The 17,946-nt window shown below is 44.0% G+C and overlaps 1 protein-coding gene across 2 annotated transcripts in view; it reads right to left on the reverse strand.

Annotated features, from left to right (window-relative positions):
- The window catches only part of Ash2l (ASH2 like, histone lysine methyltransferase complex subunit), a 22,158-nt gene extending 5,429 nt beyond the window's left edge, over nucleotides 1-16,729 (reverse strand). Inside the window, exons 1-13 of one of the 2 annotated variants that reach the window (XM_028768216.1) lie at nucleotides 16,554-16,729; nucleotides 15,935-15,998; nucleotides 15,671-15,816; nucleotides 13,992-14,080; nucleotides 13,245-13,339; nucleotides 11,208-11,303; nucleotides 10,026-10,121; nucleotides 8,643-8,718; nucleotides 7,783-7,800; nucleotides 6,133-6,226; nucleotides 3,804-4,021; nucleotides 913-1,080; nucleotides 467-660 (exon numbers count right to left, since the gene is read on the reverse strand). In XM_028768216.1, the coding sequence (XP_028624049.1) occupies nucleotides 467-660; nucleotides 913-1,080; nucleotides 3,804-4,021; nucleotides 6,133-6,226; nucleotides 7,783-7,800; nucleotides 8,643-8,718; nucleotides 10,026-10,121; nucleotides 11,208-11,303; nucleotides 13,245-13,339; nucleotides 13,992-14,080; nucleotides 15,671-15,816; nucleotides 15,935-15,998; nucleotides 16,554-16,729 (1,530 nt within the window). The remainder of the gene's footprint in view (nucleotides 1-466; nucleotides 661-912; nucleotides 1,081-3,803; nucleotides 4,022-6,132; nucleotides 6,227-7,782; nucleotides 7,801-8,642; nucleotides 8,719-10,025; nucleotides 10,122-11,207; nucleotides 11,304-13,244; nucleotides 13,340-13,991; nucleotides 14,081-15,670; nucleotides 15,817-15,934; nucleotides 15,999-16,553) is intronic. The other variant, XM_028768217.1, reaches the window with a different exon arrangement.
- Between the last annotated feature and the right edge of the window lie 1,217 nt (nucleotides 16,730-17,946).

A 17,946-nucleotide genomic window follows, 5' to 3' on the forward strand; every position in this document is an offset into this window, starting at 1 on the left:
GGGAGGGAGGGAGGGAGGGAGGGAGGGAGGGAGGAAGAGGGTAGAATGTGGCTGAGTGCTGAGGTGCCAGCCTAGCATGCAGAAGGCCCAGGATTCATTCTCAACACTAAAATCCTTTTTTTTAATGTGGAAAAAAATTCTGTACCTGACAAATCTTAAAGTCTATGTTTTATTTAAAAATTGACACACACATAGATACATATACATTTACACATACGTATGTAAACAAAGTTGAAATATGGCTAACGATACATTTCCTGAAATACATATTGAGGAAATTACAAGAATGTAATTAATTGTTAACATGTTAATGGTAGAATTTAGGTGACTATTCAAGAACTACATCTGAAAATGTTCAGATCAAAAAATAGGAAAGCACACACACCGGGGGTCACCATCCCAAAGACAAGCAATAGCTACAGGCACTGACAACAGCTAGAGTGCCATGGAAGGAGGACCATCTCACCTTATCTTTGTAAGTATCTGGCAAGGACTTGGCTGTCTCTGTATCTTCAGGAAGGTTGATATAAAACCCTAAGACATCTCCTTGTCCATAGCCAGACGAGTAGTGTTTGCCAATAGACTGGTGAAACTTGGTTCCTTTTTTGCTCCGCCAAGAATAGCTAAATTTATCATAACCTAAGGGAGCTTGAAGGTTACCTGTCCCAATGAAAAGAGACATGAAAATCAGAGGACGGCTATAAGTTAACTGCTTTGTTAAAGAAAAAACAGTTCTACTTTTCTTTGTACATATTTTTGGTCAATTTTGCAAACTGCTTACAAACTCTCTCTCTCACAGTATTTTAAAAGTTCCAAACTGGCTTCAGCTTCAAGAATTTAATTTTAAGACCATGATCTGGTAACCCCCAAGCCAATTACCCTGCTGCGAGGCCTATAATTCTCCCAGCTTACCTAAGGGCTGGGACCAGCCCAGCCTGGCAGCGGTATCTGGTGGCATCTCATCCACAGTGATTTCAAAGTACCAGGCCCCTTTCCGTACCCCATGAGAGGCCCGTACCATAGAGTAGCCCTTCTCTCCAACCACGGTCAGCCGGTCGTCAGAGATCTTTAACTGGGGAGCTGGAGTGGGAAGAAGTCAAAGGTCAGTAGTTATTTGAGGGACTTAAGAGACCCAAGTCCCTTGTCCTGCAAGATTATAAAAAGGGACCCAAAAGAGTTGGCATGGGGGCACAGCTTTGATCTCAGCACTCTGGAGGCAGAGGCAGGCTGATCTCTTCGAGTTCCTGGACAGCCAGAGTGATATAGTGAGACCCTGTCTCAAAACAAATTAAAAAAAAAATTATAAAGAAGGAAAAAGGCAAGAATTATTAAGTGTTTATAGCAGCAAGAGTCCCTTCTGTTTGTTTTTTTGTTTTTTGTTTTTTTGTTTTTCCGAGACAGGGTTTCTCTGTGTAGCTCTGCCTGTCCTGGAACTCACTCTGTAGACCAGGCTGGCCTCGAACGCAGAAATCCGCCTGCCTCTGCCTCCCAAGTGCTGGGATCAAAGGCATCACCACTGCCCGGCTGCCGGTTTCTATAAATGCTACTGTCTATCACTACAACATTCAAACCCAGAAACTGATCCTCAGGGAGACTGTAGTGCAGGAGGAAACAGGAGATCCACGTACATCTGAGAACTGGCAGAAGCGAGATGCACATTTTCTGACTGTTGACTACATGCTGGTTCTATAAAGATGTAAGATCTTTAAAGGAGAACCAGTTCTTTCCAGAGACAGTTCAAACCACTCCACTCGAGTGTGGGAGGGACTGAGTGACACTTTGTTTTAGACAGGATCTTGCAACACAGCTCTGGGAGAGCCAGGTATGCACTATATGGCCTCAAATTTATGGCAATACTCCTGACTGGGCATCCAGAGAGTTGGAATTGTATGTATGTGCCACCATGCCCAGTTGAAGTAACTGGAAATGTTGAAGACTCAGTGTTTGGCTGTGTGTTGAGCACGCTCAAGCTCAAGGTACCTTGGCTTAATTCTTCAATCAAGTTGAAGTGACCGACCAACTTCAGACAAGATGACAACCAGCTGCCCTACAAGATGACAGCTTTCTCAAATCACTTGCTTTAGGGACTATTTTGGAGTACTTATGAAGCTACTACAAAGGAAAACCAGGGCAGAGGAAGTGGCTCAGTAGCTAAGAGCATTCTTCCCAAGGACGTGAGTTTAATTCCAACACCTACATCAGGCAGTTCACAACTGTCTATAGCTCCAGTTTCAGGGGATCCGAGTCATCTTCTGGCCTCCATGAACACTTATGGCATATTCTCACAGATACACATACCTATATACCCAAATTAAAATAAGAATTGTAGGTGGTGGTCTATGTCTTTAATCCTAGCACTGAGGAGGCAGAGGCAAGAGAATCTCTTGAGTTTGAGGCCAGCCTGGTCTATAAGTTCCAGGATAGCCAGGGCTACACAGTGAAACCCTGTTCTGAAAAACAAAAAACTCAAAACAACAAAAGAGTACTAGTTTTTCAATTGGTATGAACCAGTATACAGAAAATGGGAAGATTACAGGATGCTGTCCTTCGTGTATAAAAGAGACAGGAGAATACTTGTATCTGTGAAGGCCATGTGTATCCTGTGGTATTTGGCTGGAGTTCCAAGCGTTACTATGAATTCACCAGGGCTACAGATGTATGTGCAGGTTAGTCCTCCTCTCCCCTACAAGGTCCTCTGGAGGCACTGAGCCCCACTAATGTGAGCATACCTGCTATGGTTTGGATGTGGTTGGAGTTTCTCTCCCACAGCGTTTATGTGTGGAAAGCTCAGTTCCTGTGTGGGTGTACTGAAATGGTGCAAATTTTAAAGTTGTACTTAGTGAGAATGATTGGTCATGAGACATTACCGTGAAAGAAGTTTCAATGCAGGTCTTGTGCGAGAAGACAAGCTCTTGAGAACAGCTTATTACAAAGGGATCTTGGCTGACCTAGTTACATTTCTACTGCTATGACAAATACCAAGTATAAGTGTCCAGTGTCTGGGACTGCAACGGGCTTGGTAGTCCCACGTCTCTGGCTCTGTCACTTACAGCACGTCTGCCACACCCCTTAGGATCAGACAGGCTCCACTCCACACTGCTGCTGTGCTGGCCCCTCCAGGATCCCGCACCATCCACTGCAACTGAGCTGCACCTTCCCCAGCAGCCTCAACTGTCCTTTGTAGGGACTGCAATCCTGCACATGGTGCTAAGCCTCGGCTTCTCTTTATGACTTCTCAACCCCAGCGGCCACACGACAACGGAAGCTGCATCTTCCTGGCCACACTGCTCTTGGCATTAGCATCCAAGCTCCCATTCAGCAACCTGCTAGCTCTGCACTCTGATGGCTCTTCCAGCCCCAAGTTCTAAACCCTTGTACTATCTCCCCCAACGCAGTCAGCCTCACAGCAGTACTTCAGTCCAGGGGCCGATTGCTATTGCTGTGAGAAGCATCACGACCAAAAGCAATTTGAGAAGGGTTTATATTTCAGTGTGCACTTCCACATCACAGTCAATCACTGAGGGAAGGCAGCACATAAACTAAAGCAGAAACCATTGAGGAATGTTGCTTCCTGGCTTGCTCTCCACAGTTTGTTCAAGTTGCTTTCTTATATAGCCCAGAACCACGGATAGCTTCAACTCCAGGGGGCTGGGCCCTTCCATATCAATTATCAATCAAGAAAACGCCTTACAGATTATCCAGAGGCCAATCTGATGGAGGCATTGTCTTGGTTCGGATTCCCTCTTCCCAGAACAAAAAACCTAAGCAGCACAATTCCTAAATGATCATTACCACCTACACACCTCGGTCATGTAGGGCTAGCAAGACTCGCTCGTATAAGCAGGCTCTGTAGAGGTCTCCAGGAATTGGTTTTCCCGCCCAGCAGTCAAGTTCAAGCTTCTCCGGGTCAGGGGCATGAGGATCGGGCTCAGCTAGGATATACCGATAGCCATCTTTGTTAAATGGATGTTCCAGAGGGTAGCCATGAGGGGGGAGACGCTGAGCAGAAAATAAAGGGTCACTGAAAAAAAGAGAAACAAAATGAAGACACAGAGCCCTCCCTCTCCAGTTTACCTGTGTTCTGGCCTATAAGAAAGGCTCTGGCTTGTTGTTCCTGATAGAACACATGCAACTTTACAGCAAAAGCTTCATTTTGAAGGGGGAAAAAAAAAAGCTTCATTTAACTTCAATTAATCACCTGACACCCCCACCCCCACCCCACCCCGCACAAATATTTGGTTAAACTACTTGTAGTTTGTAGGGACTGACAACTAACTTCTAGGGAATCTTTACACATGTACTGTCTGTAAGTACAAACTGAACGGTTCTATGAAGGGAGGAAGGCACAGGAGAAACAGGGCGAATGCAGGCTGCTTTCTTTTAGCATTTATTTTATTTCATTTCTTAGAGACTTGTTTTTACTTTATGGATATGCTTGGCTGATATGCATATTTATGTACCATACATGTGTCTGGTGTCCGTTGATGCCAGAAGAGCACATCAGATCCCCTGGAACTTTAATTACAGGTGGTTGTGAGTCACCTTGTAGGTGCTAGGAACCAAATCCAGGTCCTCTACAAGAGCAACAAGTGCTTTTAACCACAGTCAAGGTTTCTCTGTGTAGCCCTGGCTGTCCTGGAACTCACGCTGTAGACCAGGCTGGCCTTGAACTCAGAAATCCGCTTGTCTCTGCCTCCCAAGTGCTGGGATTAAAGGCGTGCCCATCACTGCCCGGCTTTAACCAGTCTTATCTCCAGCCTCCATTTTACTTAACTTTTGAGATAGCATGAATCCCAGGTTGGCCTCCAGCTCACGAAGTAGCCAAGGATGACCTGGAAACTCTGACCCTCCTACTGCTGCCTTCCCAATATAAGGATTACAGGCATGTGCTATCATCCCTTGTTCATCCAGGATCAAATTCTGGGGATCAAACCCAGGGACCTGCATATGTTAGAAAGAACTCTACCAACTAAGCCATATCTATCCAGGCCTATTCAGTCCATTCAGTCTGGAAACTGAGCCATACACATCTCCAGCTCTCTTTATTTCACTCAGTATATAAACCAAGGGACAGAAACCTGGAGGCAGGAGATTTACTGTTTCAAGAGATATTTAGAAAATGCCGCAGGGCGGGCCGGCTATCTAATTGGTGGGGCGGTTCTGCTTAGCTCTGGCCGACATGTTCCGCACTAGATGCACGCCACAGCTAGAAGCAGCCAGAGGCGAGGCGTGCAACTAGACCCCCAAGACAACAGCGTGGGGGATAGATCTGCCAATCCACCACACTGCACCCACAAAGCTCCTCTGAACCCCAGACAATATCTGTCATTCTCACAGTACCTGGGTAGAATGAAGACTCTTAAAGCTTAATGATTATCTAAAGGATTTTATATATTTAGAAATGCTCAATCAACAAGATGCCCACACAATTAGAGTTGTTACCCAATATCTAACCTTTTGATAGAAGTTGCTACCCAGGACAGCTTTCGACCCATCCGTGGTTCTCCATGGTCCATAGCCTCCTTCTTCTCCTCCCCTTCCTGTTTTTCTCCCCTCCCCTTTCTTCTTCTCCCAGCTCCACCTCCTCTTCTACTGCCTAATCACTGAGCTCCACTGTGAATACAATGTAGCAGAATAAAGATCCTGCTACAACTCTCAGTTGCCAGTCTAAACCAGAAGTGATCTGAACATCATCACCTCAGCTTTGGACAAAGGGAAAGGAAGAGACATGAGAAAGGAGAGACAGGACTTTAAGGAGCTAACAATTTAGTAAGCTTTATTTCCTCGCCCCTATCTAACCTCAGATCTAATAAGAGAACTTTATTCCTCAGAACAGAAAACACTGTTATTAGGACTGCTGTTTGTTGTTTCAATGCTGGGAATTCAACCTGGGGCCTCACCATGTCAAACATGCCCTCTACCACTGAGCTGTATTCCTAGAGCAAGAATCTATTTTATAGTAATAAGTTCATAAAAGAGAAGACCTCACTTGAAGTTGGTTTGTCTTACCAGGGGCTCAGGACTCATCAAAAACAAGCAAACAAACCTAAGAATACGGTTCTTTCCCTTTCAGTGAATTTTGCCCACAGCCAATACCCAGGGACTAAGTGGGGTGGAGTGGGATGATCACACCTTCTGGCCTTCTTGGTGGTCCCCGTTGTTCCTCCATCCTGCTGCTTACGCTTGGCTCCTCTTCCTTTCCCACTGCTTCCTGCTGCGATCCCCCCTTTGAAGAGAAGGCAGATCATTTTCACAGAGCCACTACAGAGGCATAAGGGCACTCAAAGTCCATGACGACTACCATTCCCAATGTGCATTTGTGTAACATCAGACAGTTTTCTTCTTGACCTATACAGATTTTAGCCTGGTTTTCAAAGGATTAGCTATATCTCATTGCCAAAATCCTGGGCCAACGTTCAGATAGTAAGGTCACATGAATCTAGTACACCTGATATCCGAGTTACATCTTCAACCTTCCTTCCTTCCTTGAATAAACAAATAAATAAATAGATAATCAATCAATTAATAAACGTGTATGTGGAGATCAGGAGAACTCTGTAGAGTTACTTCTGTACTTTACATGGGTTCCAGGGATTAACTAAAGTTGCCAGGCTTGCAGCAAGTGCCTTTACTAGGTAAGTCATCTTTCCAGCCCTTTCTTAATGGACTGTACCCAATGGTACTTTAAAAGGTTGTGACACAAATGCATCTGTACCCAAACTCCAAGCACCCACAGCTAAAAAGAATGAAAACACTGCATGGACTGTGCTTACTCACCACTTAATACAAACATCAATAAGAATGTCCTTACTGAAGGCCAATGTCTACTTGCTTCAACTGCATAATGTATTTTATAAACATAGAAAGGCATTATCTACAGAAAGCACTCGAATATCCAACAAGACAAAAGTACACCAAACATCGGAAACAAAAACAGAAATACTAAAAAGGTGTTTCTCTCCAGTGTTTGTAAATTTATCATGGTTATACATATGAAAGGTCAGAAGCTTTAAATTTAGTACGCAATTTTTAGTTCCATATCAATAACTGTGCCAATGAATTCAATAGGTTACACATTAACCTGGTTTGTGGAGTTAACGGCAAATCAAACAATTCATATATTTTATATTACAACACTTGTACACATTCAGACCACCAGGAATATTGCCTAATGTGTTTTGAACTACTTTGTAAGGTTTTTTTTGTTTTCATTTCAATTATTCCTCTCAGTTTGCTTTCCTCTTTCCAGAAAATGGTCCCTGAACTGCAGGAAAACACCTTTATGTAAACGACTGCATGGAGTGCTGCTATGTGTAAATTTGGGACAAGCTTGGAGATTACCAGCAGCTCTGCTGTAATAAAAAGAATAAGGACACAGAGAGCAGGTCATATTCTGCACACACAGTACCAGATTAATGCACAATGTCCTTTTATGAACCTGGCTGCTATTCATACAGCTCATAAAAGGTTAATGTTAAAAAATTATGATGACATGATTATTAATCAAAAGCCTGCCAAATCCTCTACTGCCATTTGGCGCTGCTTGAGCAGAGTAGGCAACACTGACGGGACTGTTGGCTGGCCATGTTGGCAGAATATGACAGCGTCAAGCTTTGACTCCCACCATCGAATGGGAACTACAGCTCCACAGTCAGTGCCGCCACACCACTTTCACAATGCTTTAGAATTATGGAGTTTAGCGTCTACCACAGCTCAGCAAAAAGCACTTCAAACCACAAGATACTTAAGTCTGAGGCTGAAAGAAGACAGAGAGGAATTCACCTCCCAAAGTGGCTCCACCTGTAAGAACAGAAGTGGCACTATGTATTGTCAGGTATCAACAGTCCCAAAGGGAAAGCACGGTGTAACAACAGAAACAATACACTCGCATTTCCAACACACCTTAAGAGTGTTAACTGTGGACTGCATTATATAGTTAAGATGCTCCAATCCTAAAAGACAAACTAGTGAACGTTGCCACGCGTGGGACGGCTATCCACTAAGCTACTGCCTGGCCCCTAGTGTTTATTAGATTAGCAACAAAGAGAATTCCCTCCATTAATTAATTAGCTGGATTACCAAAAAGGGGGGAAATGCCATAATAGGTGATCCATACAGAAATACTGACAGATGAATGTGCTGAAATATTCAGGGCAAGAAAAATTAGACGGACAAAGGCAACTTGTCAACCAATTGTTGAGCTATGGAAAAGAGTGGCAAGCAAATGATTTTCCCAGATTAGATGTTTGTTATCATACAGATTTGGAATCTAATGAAAATACAGGAAGTCTAACCTTCAAAGTATACATTGTCTTACACAAAATCTGCATCACTTCAGTCTTAATTGAATTTGGGTGGATGGACTTTATTAACGTCCATTGTAAGCATAATTAGGAATTCACAGTTCATCCTATTAATGTGTAGACCTAGTGTGTAATACTACTAGTAAGCCCAAACTGCTGGAAGTGACAAAAGCTCTCTTCCATTATCATTCCCCACGGGTTTAGTGAGCTGCTACAATCTGCGTTTCCAATTTAAAAGCATTTTAGTAATTACCCAGGTCTGGCTCCTCCTAAAGAACACCCACTTCCAGGCAAGGCTCTCATAAGTCACAAGCTTCTGACGAATACTAGAACACATACCATTTAGGTTCCCACTAGCAGACACAGCGCTGCTTTGTTTCTGGTTGTCATAAGCAGGACCAATATTACTAAGATCCTAGAAGAAGAAATATCCTAGTAAAAAAAAGGCCACATGAGCAAATTAATCTGGCAACTGCTCCAAAAATGGACAAAATTAGAGCACAGAAAATGAAAGTCATAGCCTAAATAAAAAGCAAGAAAGGTCCTCAACTCGGATGCCTCAAGAATTCACAAAGGAGCATGCGTGTAGCAGGCCTCAAGTCAGGGTCGGAATGGTTCCAGGAGGGAACTGACCATCAGCCGGTTGGGGAGAGCTGCACAGCAGGCCAGGACACTCAGGTCCCCTCACTCTGCCCTCTAGAGGAACTGTGACCCACACAGCTGAGCTGTCCCGTTCTGAGACAGAAGTCTGAATTTTCATTGTCCATTTTACCACAGTGACCACCGAGAGGTCCCTGCAGCTCTTCAAATCTCCATGGGCAGCCAATCAGCCCCCAGCTCAGCGTCTGGGAAGGCGGCTGAGGACAGAGTCCTGAGCTTGTGCCACACTGACAGATCTCATCTCAAAAGAGGCAGCAAGTCAGACACTTTAAGGCAAATCTTCTTAGTTGCCAATGTGTCCTTTGCTCTGCAACAAAAAAATGGACATTTCTTTTTCCCATAATATTCTAGCAACACAGATTCTCCCAAAATTTCTTCAGAACAAAGAATGCTTTTAGGAGCAGAATCTCAGATAACAGATTAGAAAAAAAATTACAAAAGTAAGCCCTAACACTGAGGAACAACCAGAATCAAAACCGGTTCCTGAGCCAGGCATGGCGGCTCACACATGTAACCCCAGCAAGTGGAAAGTTGAGGCAGGAAGAAGGATCATGAGTTTAAGCTAACCTGGGCTACAGTGAGATCTTGTGACAAAAAGATCACTGCCAACTCCTGGGAACTGGGGACACGAACTCATGTTTTTGTGCTTGAACACTTTTTTTTGAGTTAAGGCCTCACATAGCCCAGGCTGGCCTCAAACCAAAGATCTTCCTTATTTGCACTTCCTTAGTGCACTACCATGAGTGTACCACGACTCCCAGGTAAGGACTCTCATCAACTCAGCCAAATCTCCAGCCACGTGCTTCACCACCCCTACAAGGTTTCTGATAAAAAACAATATGGAGAGGTGGCTCAGTGGCTAAGGGCATTTGCTGCTCTCCCAGTGGTCCCAGGTTCAAGTCCCCAGCACCCACATGGAAGCTCACTGCTGTCTGTAACTCAAGTGTCTGGGGCTCTGCTCCACTCCCTCTTCTGGCTCAACAGCTACTACACAAACACGGACCTCATAGATGAGAAAGAGAGACAGAGACACAGAGATCCTAGGAAGGAAGATTAATGTACCTGATCCAAAAGTCCAAATTTGGGGTAATCTTCTTCTGGGTCTTTGCTTCCTGGATCAGGGTGTTCCTTTACCAAGAACACATCTCTTTCCTTACTCTAAAAGGAAACAGTATCTTAGTGATAATGAACATCTTACTTACAAGTGCAGAGAAACTCACTCACCAACTGCAAATGTCAATTCCTAACTGTATTCTCCAAACCCCGTCAGGTTCCTCTTATCAGAAAATCAGTACGTGACCAGAACAATTCAAGTGAGAGAGAGCACTCAGAGCCTGGTCAGGCAGGGAGGCAGCGCGGGTGGCAGAGTTCTTGCCTAGAATGCATGCAGACCTGGGTCTGAGCCCTAGCACGACATGAACACCAAGCATGGTGGCTCACACACATAAGCCCAGCACATGGAACACTGAGGCAGGAAGAGTGACCATGAGTTACATGAGTTACAACTGTACTAGCACTCTGAAGGGAAAGAAAGGTCAGAGGTCAGTCACCCTTGGCTACACACTGAATTCAAGGCCTGGGCTACAAGAGACCTAACAATAACAAACAGGACAGTGAGAGCCAGTGCTCCAACCCTCCTCTCTCCGCTTGCCTGGATTAAGCAGACTTTTCCCCAAGTGCTCTCATTACTTCTAAAGTCAATACTCAGAACAAGACTTTTCTTATCTAACTAAAAAAGAAAAAAATGTATCCAAATTCAATTTAAAATTCAATTTGCAAAAGCGTGGTGGATAGAGATGGCTGGACTGGAGGGATGGCTCAGTGGTTAAGAGCACGTGCTGGTTTTCCAGAGGACCCAGGTTTAGTTTGGTATCAGGTGACTCAAAGCTGTCTGTAACTCCAATTCCAGGGAATTCAATGGCCCTTTCTGGTCTCCACGAGCACTGAATATACGTGGATACACATACATATACTCAAGCATATACATATGCGTATAAAATAAATCTTAAAAAAAGACAAGTTTCAGCACATAAAAGCAGTCTTAGAGAATGATATTCACATAAGACAGTAACTAGCTAAATTTGTGTAAAAAATTAAAATGTATAACTACCTGTATCTCTTTCATTCAATGATTAATATCAAATTCCTTGCATAGTTTCAGCCATTACATTATTTCAAACTGAAGAGAACTTTCGCTTACAAACAACATAACTGATCGTATCTACTCAGTTTTCATTTACTTACCATTGTTTTGACAATGTTATTGGGCCAAGTCATTTTTCCAGGTCTCTGTCTGGTTGTCATACATTCCCAGTATTTATCAATAAATGGTATAATATCCTATTTTTAGGAAATAAAATATAATAAGAATTATAGCTGTCTTCAAAGTCACACACACACACACACACACACACACACACACACACACACGCGCGCGCCTTTTCAAAGACTTCATTACAATCAAAGCAAAAATCTGCCCGTAGTTTTTAGGTACAGAAGAAATATTCAATTGTCCAAACTAATATTTGGCCTGTAGAGTGTGGCTCATGCTTAACAATCTCAGCACTTGGGAAGTTAAGGCAGGAAAGTGGCTATGAGTTCCTGGCCAGGGCAACAGTGTAAAAATTTGTCTCAAAGAAACAACAACCCACCAACCAAGTATATATAGATTACGGAGATTTCAAATGAGTATACACAGATTTTAGCTATTCAGCACTTATAACCCACAGAAGTTATATTCCCTTCTGTGGCTATCAGTGGATTCTGAGCTTTTGTCTCTGTGTCCTGAGAACATTTTCTTCTGAACAACATACAGAAACGTCACTCTTCTTTGTAACTGAGATGGAGCTTTGTACCTTGTAAGTTTACTCTGTACAGTTCTGTTCTTGCTCTTAATATTGAGAATTACTGATCACTCAGAACCAGTTGTTCTGTGTCTTTCCTTACAATCTATAGAAGCAGAATGACAGGAATTTAAAGTTTTCAGGCACTTCACCTCTGCCAGGCTCCCTTCCAGCTATTTTGATGGTGGTCCTGCTTGCCAGCTCTTATCTGACTGAAACAGTGTCTGACCTTGGTCTGTAGGCATTACATCGTACCACTTGACATTGTCTTCCAAACTCTAAGCATTTATCGTGCAGAAAAGGAGTTGAATCGGAAAAATGAGCCGTCATCCCAGAAAACAAGGAGTTCAGAAACTCATGAGGACATGTCTAAAGGTTTTGGCTATCAAGGTGACAAAGCTATCCTGGTCAAATGTGAGACAACTGAATGTCAGGAATTCAGTGGACTATAGGACCGTTATATATTACTGCTTTTAGGGTCACAATGAAATCTCCATGATATTAACTCAAACACAGGAGAATGACAGAGCCGAGAGCACGGGCTGTATGAACCTGCTGACTTGCAGCACACTGAGGTTCAGAGTCTGCACTCTGAAACAGTGAATAACAACTCCCCACAGCAGTGTCCCAGTGGCTCCTGTCCTTCCCATTTTTGCCTGCAGACTCTGGCCTACTGCTCATATGGTCCTCAGCTGGCCAGTTAGCAATTTTTTTCCCACAGGGACAAGGATGAGGTCAGAAACTAGGCAGTCAGCTTTGTGTTCTTTCTAGGGAAGGCTAAGACAGTCGTACCTATAGTATAAGAAAGGGTAAAGGGTTCCATGTGTGATCTTAGAATCAAGAACAGAGGGGTTTTGTGGTTTTTGTTGTTGTTTTTGTTGTTTTTTTGAAAAAAGGCAAAACAGAAAGACTAAAGCAGATTATGAGCTTGCAGTTACCAGTTCCAGGTCAGCCAAGGCTAGAGACTGGTTTACACCAGACCTAATTATGGGATAGGTAACCTGCTTGCTTCAAAAAGCCAACCAAGTTTTATTTTAAGGGTTGATAATACTAACAGCTAAGCCAAATGACATCTACTAGATAGCTGGAAAATTATAATTTCCACATGTGGAAAAAATAAGGTAACTACTACATGATTTACTCATAAAAAAAAAAAAAAACTGAGCAGAAGGGCTGGAGAGATGGCTCGGCGGTAAAGAGCATTGTCTGCTCTTCCAGAGGTCCTGAGTTCAATTCCCAGCATCCACATGGTGGCTCACAACCATCTGTAATGGAGTCTGGTGCCCTCTTCTGGTGTGTCTGAAGACAGTGACAGTGTACTCACATAAATAAATCTTAAAAAAAAAAAGAAAAACTGAACAGAAGAATATGCTTGCTAAACAGAATATGTAGAAGTTCCCCTTGATTCTTCAGTATATCGCAATGACATTAGCTCTACCTTATCTTTGGAGAACATGGTTTTTGGGTGCTCATCCTGTGTCCGAGACTGCCATGTCAAGTTCGCCAAAGCACTAAGGCACATCTCCTTTAAATCTATCAGAAAAAATAAAAGACATCTCTGTAAATCTCTATTTCTACCAATAGGAGCATACTCAGTGTAATGGTGTGATGGTTAGTTTCAGTTTGACATAATCTAAAACCTCCTAACAAGAGAGTGTCAGTGAGGGGCTATCTGTATCAGGTTTGGCTGTGTGCTTGTCTGTGGAGGATTATTGTGATTATATGAGTTGAGAAAGCCTGCCCACTGTGAGCTGCACTATTTCCTGGACAGGGTGTCCTGAACTGCGTGAGTAGAAGAAAACAGCAGGCAGAGCTTATACTGTCAGTGTGAGGTCAGTGTGGCCGCTCCCTCAGAGGCTGCTGCTGTGAGCCACACACTGTCAAGTCAGGACGCAGTGGAACCGGAACTGCAGGCCTCACCCTTCCTCCTCTGAGTTGCTTGTGTCAGTATCATATGCTGTCACCAGGTAGAGAGACCAAGACAGTGGTCTACAAAATAATCATCTCAGCAGCTACAAATGAAGTAATACCTTGATTTGAAATGACAACTGCAGTTATGCAGAGCTAAGTACCAAACTAATCCTAACCAGCTCTTAGGCAAAGGTATCCTAAGTGTGCCAACCCTAATCTCTTCTGTTTTCCAAGGGACAATCAGCTCTTTAAAATACTCTGGAGTTGTTCTTACTTGCTTGCTTCCGGAGAAAGTAGGTATTCCCACTGTGATGGCACACATTGCAATGGAAGCTGTAGTTGGTCATAAAAGGTAGGCATGACCTGTGGATGGGCCAAATTACACAGATTAGTGAGCCACTCAACACATTTCTATGCCTTCCTTTAAAAAGTTTATTATTAGTAGTAGTAGCATGTGTAGACGTAATACATGTATAGGCACATGTCCCAAGATGCACAGATCCCAGGGACATGGAGGCCATCCTGTGACTTAGTTTTCTTCTTTCATCTTCAAATGGTTCTAGGGACCAAATTCAAGTCTTGAGGTATACTCAGAAGTGTCTATCTGCTGAGATATCTCACTAGCCCACTCTCTGGCTTTTTCTGAGATAGGGACCTAGTCTAGAATTAGCTACAGTTCATACAACCTAAAACTTGTGATCCTCCTGCCTCAGCCTCCTAAGTACTTGAATTACAGGTGTGCACCACCAGCTCCACTCAATACACATTTTTTCCCTTCAAGACAAAGTTAAAAGGTATAGCTCTGGCTGGCCTGATATTCAACTATACAGCCCAGCCTGGCCTCAAAATTAACAAAGACTGGCTCGAACACCAGAGGGTTCCTGCAATTTTAAGACCAACTGGTATATAAAGGGTACTCCAGGCCATCCAGGGCTATATAGTTGGAGAGCCAATGACGTAGTAGTTATCCGCACTAAGTCAAACAGCAGATAAAGGTCTCCACATAAGAGGAGACCTTTCACTCTGAATCATAATAGTTTTAGTTCGCCATAATAGGTACATGTTTAGAATTTTTTTTTTCCCTCCTGAGAAAAAGTGTAAGATAACAATTGGGGTACATTATTAGCAATGAGAAAGGAAACAAAGTAAGCTTTAGACACGAAAAGCACTGATCACCTAATTATTTTTCATAAATTAAAAACATTTTTCTCGGGCAGTGGTGGTGCACACCTTTGATCCCAGCACTTGGGAGGCAGAGGCAGGTGGATTTCTGAGTTTGAGGCCAGCATGGTCTACAGAGTGAGTTCCAGGACAGTCAAGGCTACACAGAGAAACCCTGTCTAGAAAAACCAAAAAACAAAACAAACAAAACAAAACACCCAAAAAAACATTTCTCTCCAGTGATGGTGACCCACCCAGGGCTTTGCACATAGTGGCAAGAACAGTACAACTGAACAGCACACCTTCAAATAAATGGTCGTGACAAAAAGCCTTGCCCACTGTAAATACTAAACCCAAAATATATTGTCTCAAATTCAATTAGATAATCTCTTCTAATTGCATAGACTTGATTCCCAATCAGATTGTAAGTTCAAAAGCAAAGACAATGCCCACACTGATACATAATAGGGCTCTGATCTCAATACTTAACAATATGCCAAAGGAACAGAGACAATTCCTTAGTCAGCATACTGGTCACTGAATGAGTGAGCACAAAATACTACCAATTGATTTGGGGGGGAGGGGTATATTAAAAATACTTCTCAATTTTTTTGAGTTTAAGATATAATTACTTAATTTCCCCTTCCACCTCTGGAACTGGGGTTCCCTGACCACTATGAGCTGTCACTGCATGCTGGGAATCGAACCTAAGTCTTTGGAAGGGCAACCAGTGCTCTTAACTGTTAAGCCATGTCTCCAGGAGATCTCTATAAGGCCACGAAATGTACTCACGACGTGTCTATTCCAAAGGTTTCAGCTGTGAACCACTTTGTACATATTCCACACTGCAACTCGACCTCTCCCAACTGCCGCCCATTGTCCTCATCCACAGAGCCCGCCTGCGTATCCATCACTTCTGAAGTATCTCCAGCACCTTCCTGGAGCCGCAGGACAATCAGAGAATCATTTGGGCTGACTGACTACATTCTAAAAATTAGATTAAAAAATTTAAAACAAAACCTAGTTTGCCTTTCAAAGGCCTACAAAAATACTTACCAATGTATCTTTCCCATTAGAAGATTCTGTCTCCAGCCCACTTACATCAACCAAGTTTGCATCTCTATAACAGAAAGCCAAACATCAAAATACCTATTTCAAAACAAAACAAAAAAACCCACTGATCCAAAAACTGACGGACTTCCTAGCATGTCTTTTTCGGCTAAGCATGTTCTGAACGGGATGCCCAAGAAAACAGTCCTGAATACTGGGAAGGAGGCTGGAAGTGTTCATGGCTTAAAGTTCGACCTGAGGGAAGTCACTCGGGTTTGGGTTTCCTAGTGTACTCAGGATTGATTTCCTCCATCCCAATAATGAAGGGAGGTCTCCTTCCTTGGTTATTTCAGCAGAAACTAGTATTGGAAGAGTGATTAGCTAAGTCTTCCGGGGTGCAAGGGCGGGAGAGGAAAGCATGCTTGGCTCACACTTGTGCAGATGGAAGTCGGAGGTGCAGTTCAGAGCCGACCCGCCAAGCAGCCAGCTGGGCGCGGAGGGTACCGAGCAGGCCGAGCCGTTGGCCTTAGGGCCTGGGTCCAGAGGGCTGCACCGAGCGGCGCGAGCCGTGGGGTTCCACGAGGGGCGGGCCCTCGCGCGTCCTCCTGGGCTGCAGATATCTTACCCACTTTCAGCCTCTCCAGAGCTGGGCTCCGCTCCCGGGGCGGCAGACGGCCCCTCTCCAGCCCCAGAGGCCACCGGCTCTGTCTCTCTGTCTTCTGCCGTTGTGGCACTTGCAGCTGCTCCTGGACCAGGGCCGGCGACCACTCCGGGGCCAGGACCTGCTCCAGTCGCCGCCATTGCTGCTACTTCTCAAGCTCTCGCGAGAATACATCTGTGCAGTCCACGCACGGCGCTCTTAAAGTGGTAAAGACCTTTTGTAGAGCCCACCACTTACTTGTGAATTACGCTCTTTGAGGCCGCCGCTTTAAGGCCAGAAAAAGCCGAAAACCCTCAGATTGTCTGGGTTTGAAGGAAGCCGCTTACTAGGTCGGTCATTTACTTTCCTCTGGGATTTACGTTATTAAAAACGCCTGCTCATTTTCGTGGCTAGGAGTGGAAATCACTGGGTACATGAGGATTTGAGAGTCTCCCCTTTACACTGTGCCGAGCAAACGATCATACTAAAACGTGGGAAACTTCCAAACGACAACAAACCAGCACTTTGGCTCACACCTGTTGTGAGCTTCTATAACTCGTAGTGGCTGGGCGCTAAAACGGCTTTTGGAGACACTATAGTCTGGTTCCAGAGTCCGAGGTAGTGGAGGGTGGAAAAGTCGTTAGAGAAGCATCTGGCCAGAGGAGGCTAAAAGTACAGTGCGCTCTTGGAACACAAAGAGCTAGTTCAAGGAGGAAAATAAAGCCCCAGGGAAGAGTCTGCTACCAGGGAAGAGAGTTCGGCCAGGTTTGATGCTCAGCCAAAAGAAGGGCGGAAACTAGATTGTGAAAGATGTTAGCTGGTAGTTAAAACCCTGGAGTGAATGGAAGTATATGGTCTCCAAACCATAGAACCACAGAAACAACCCCCCCCCCGCCCTTGTGTGCACGCGCGCTTTATAGATGTGTGGGCATGTATGTGGTATGGTGCAGCGGACAGGTAGGAGGAGCGAGAATAGCTTTTTCCCTTCCACTATGTGAGTTCTAGGAATCCAACTCAGGCTTGGCAAGCAAGCGCCTTTGCCCACTTAGCCACCTCACTGACCATACATTTGCTGTTTGCAAAGATTAAATTTCAGTAGAGCACAGATCTAAAACAAACACAATTAGGGATTGGATCATTGATAACGCTATTTTTCAGTTGTTATGAGAAAGTGCCGCCATGACCAAAGATAACTTAAGCAAGAGAGGGAGTTTATTTTGGTTGAGGGGTTCAAAGAGGTATGTATGGCAGCAGGCATGGGGATGGTGACTTTAACGCAAGGCTGAGAGCTCGCATTTTTTACCAGAATCATCAAACACAGGGAGAACGTCAAGGAAGCAGCTTTACTTTTTACGTGTAAGCTTGCCCCCAGTGACAT

Source organism: Grammomys surdaster, unplaced genomic scaffold, assembly GCF_004785775.1.
Source record: "Grammomys surdaster isolate TR1022 unplaced genomic scaffold, NIH_TR_1.0 185, whole genome shotgun sequence".
Classification (NCBI taxonomy): Eukaryota; Metazoa; Chordata; class Mammalia; order Rodentia; family Muridae; genus Grammomys; species Grammomys surdaster.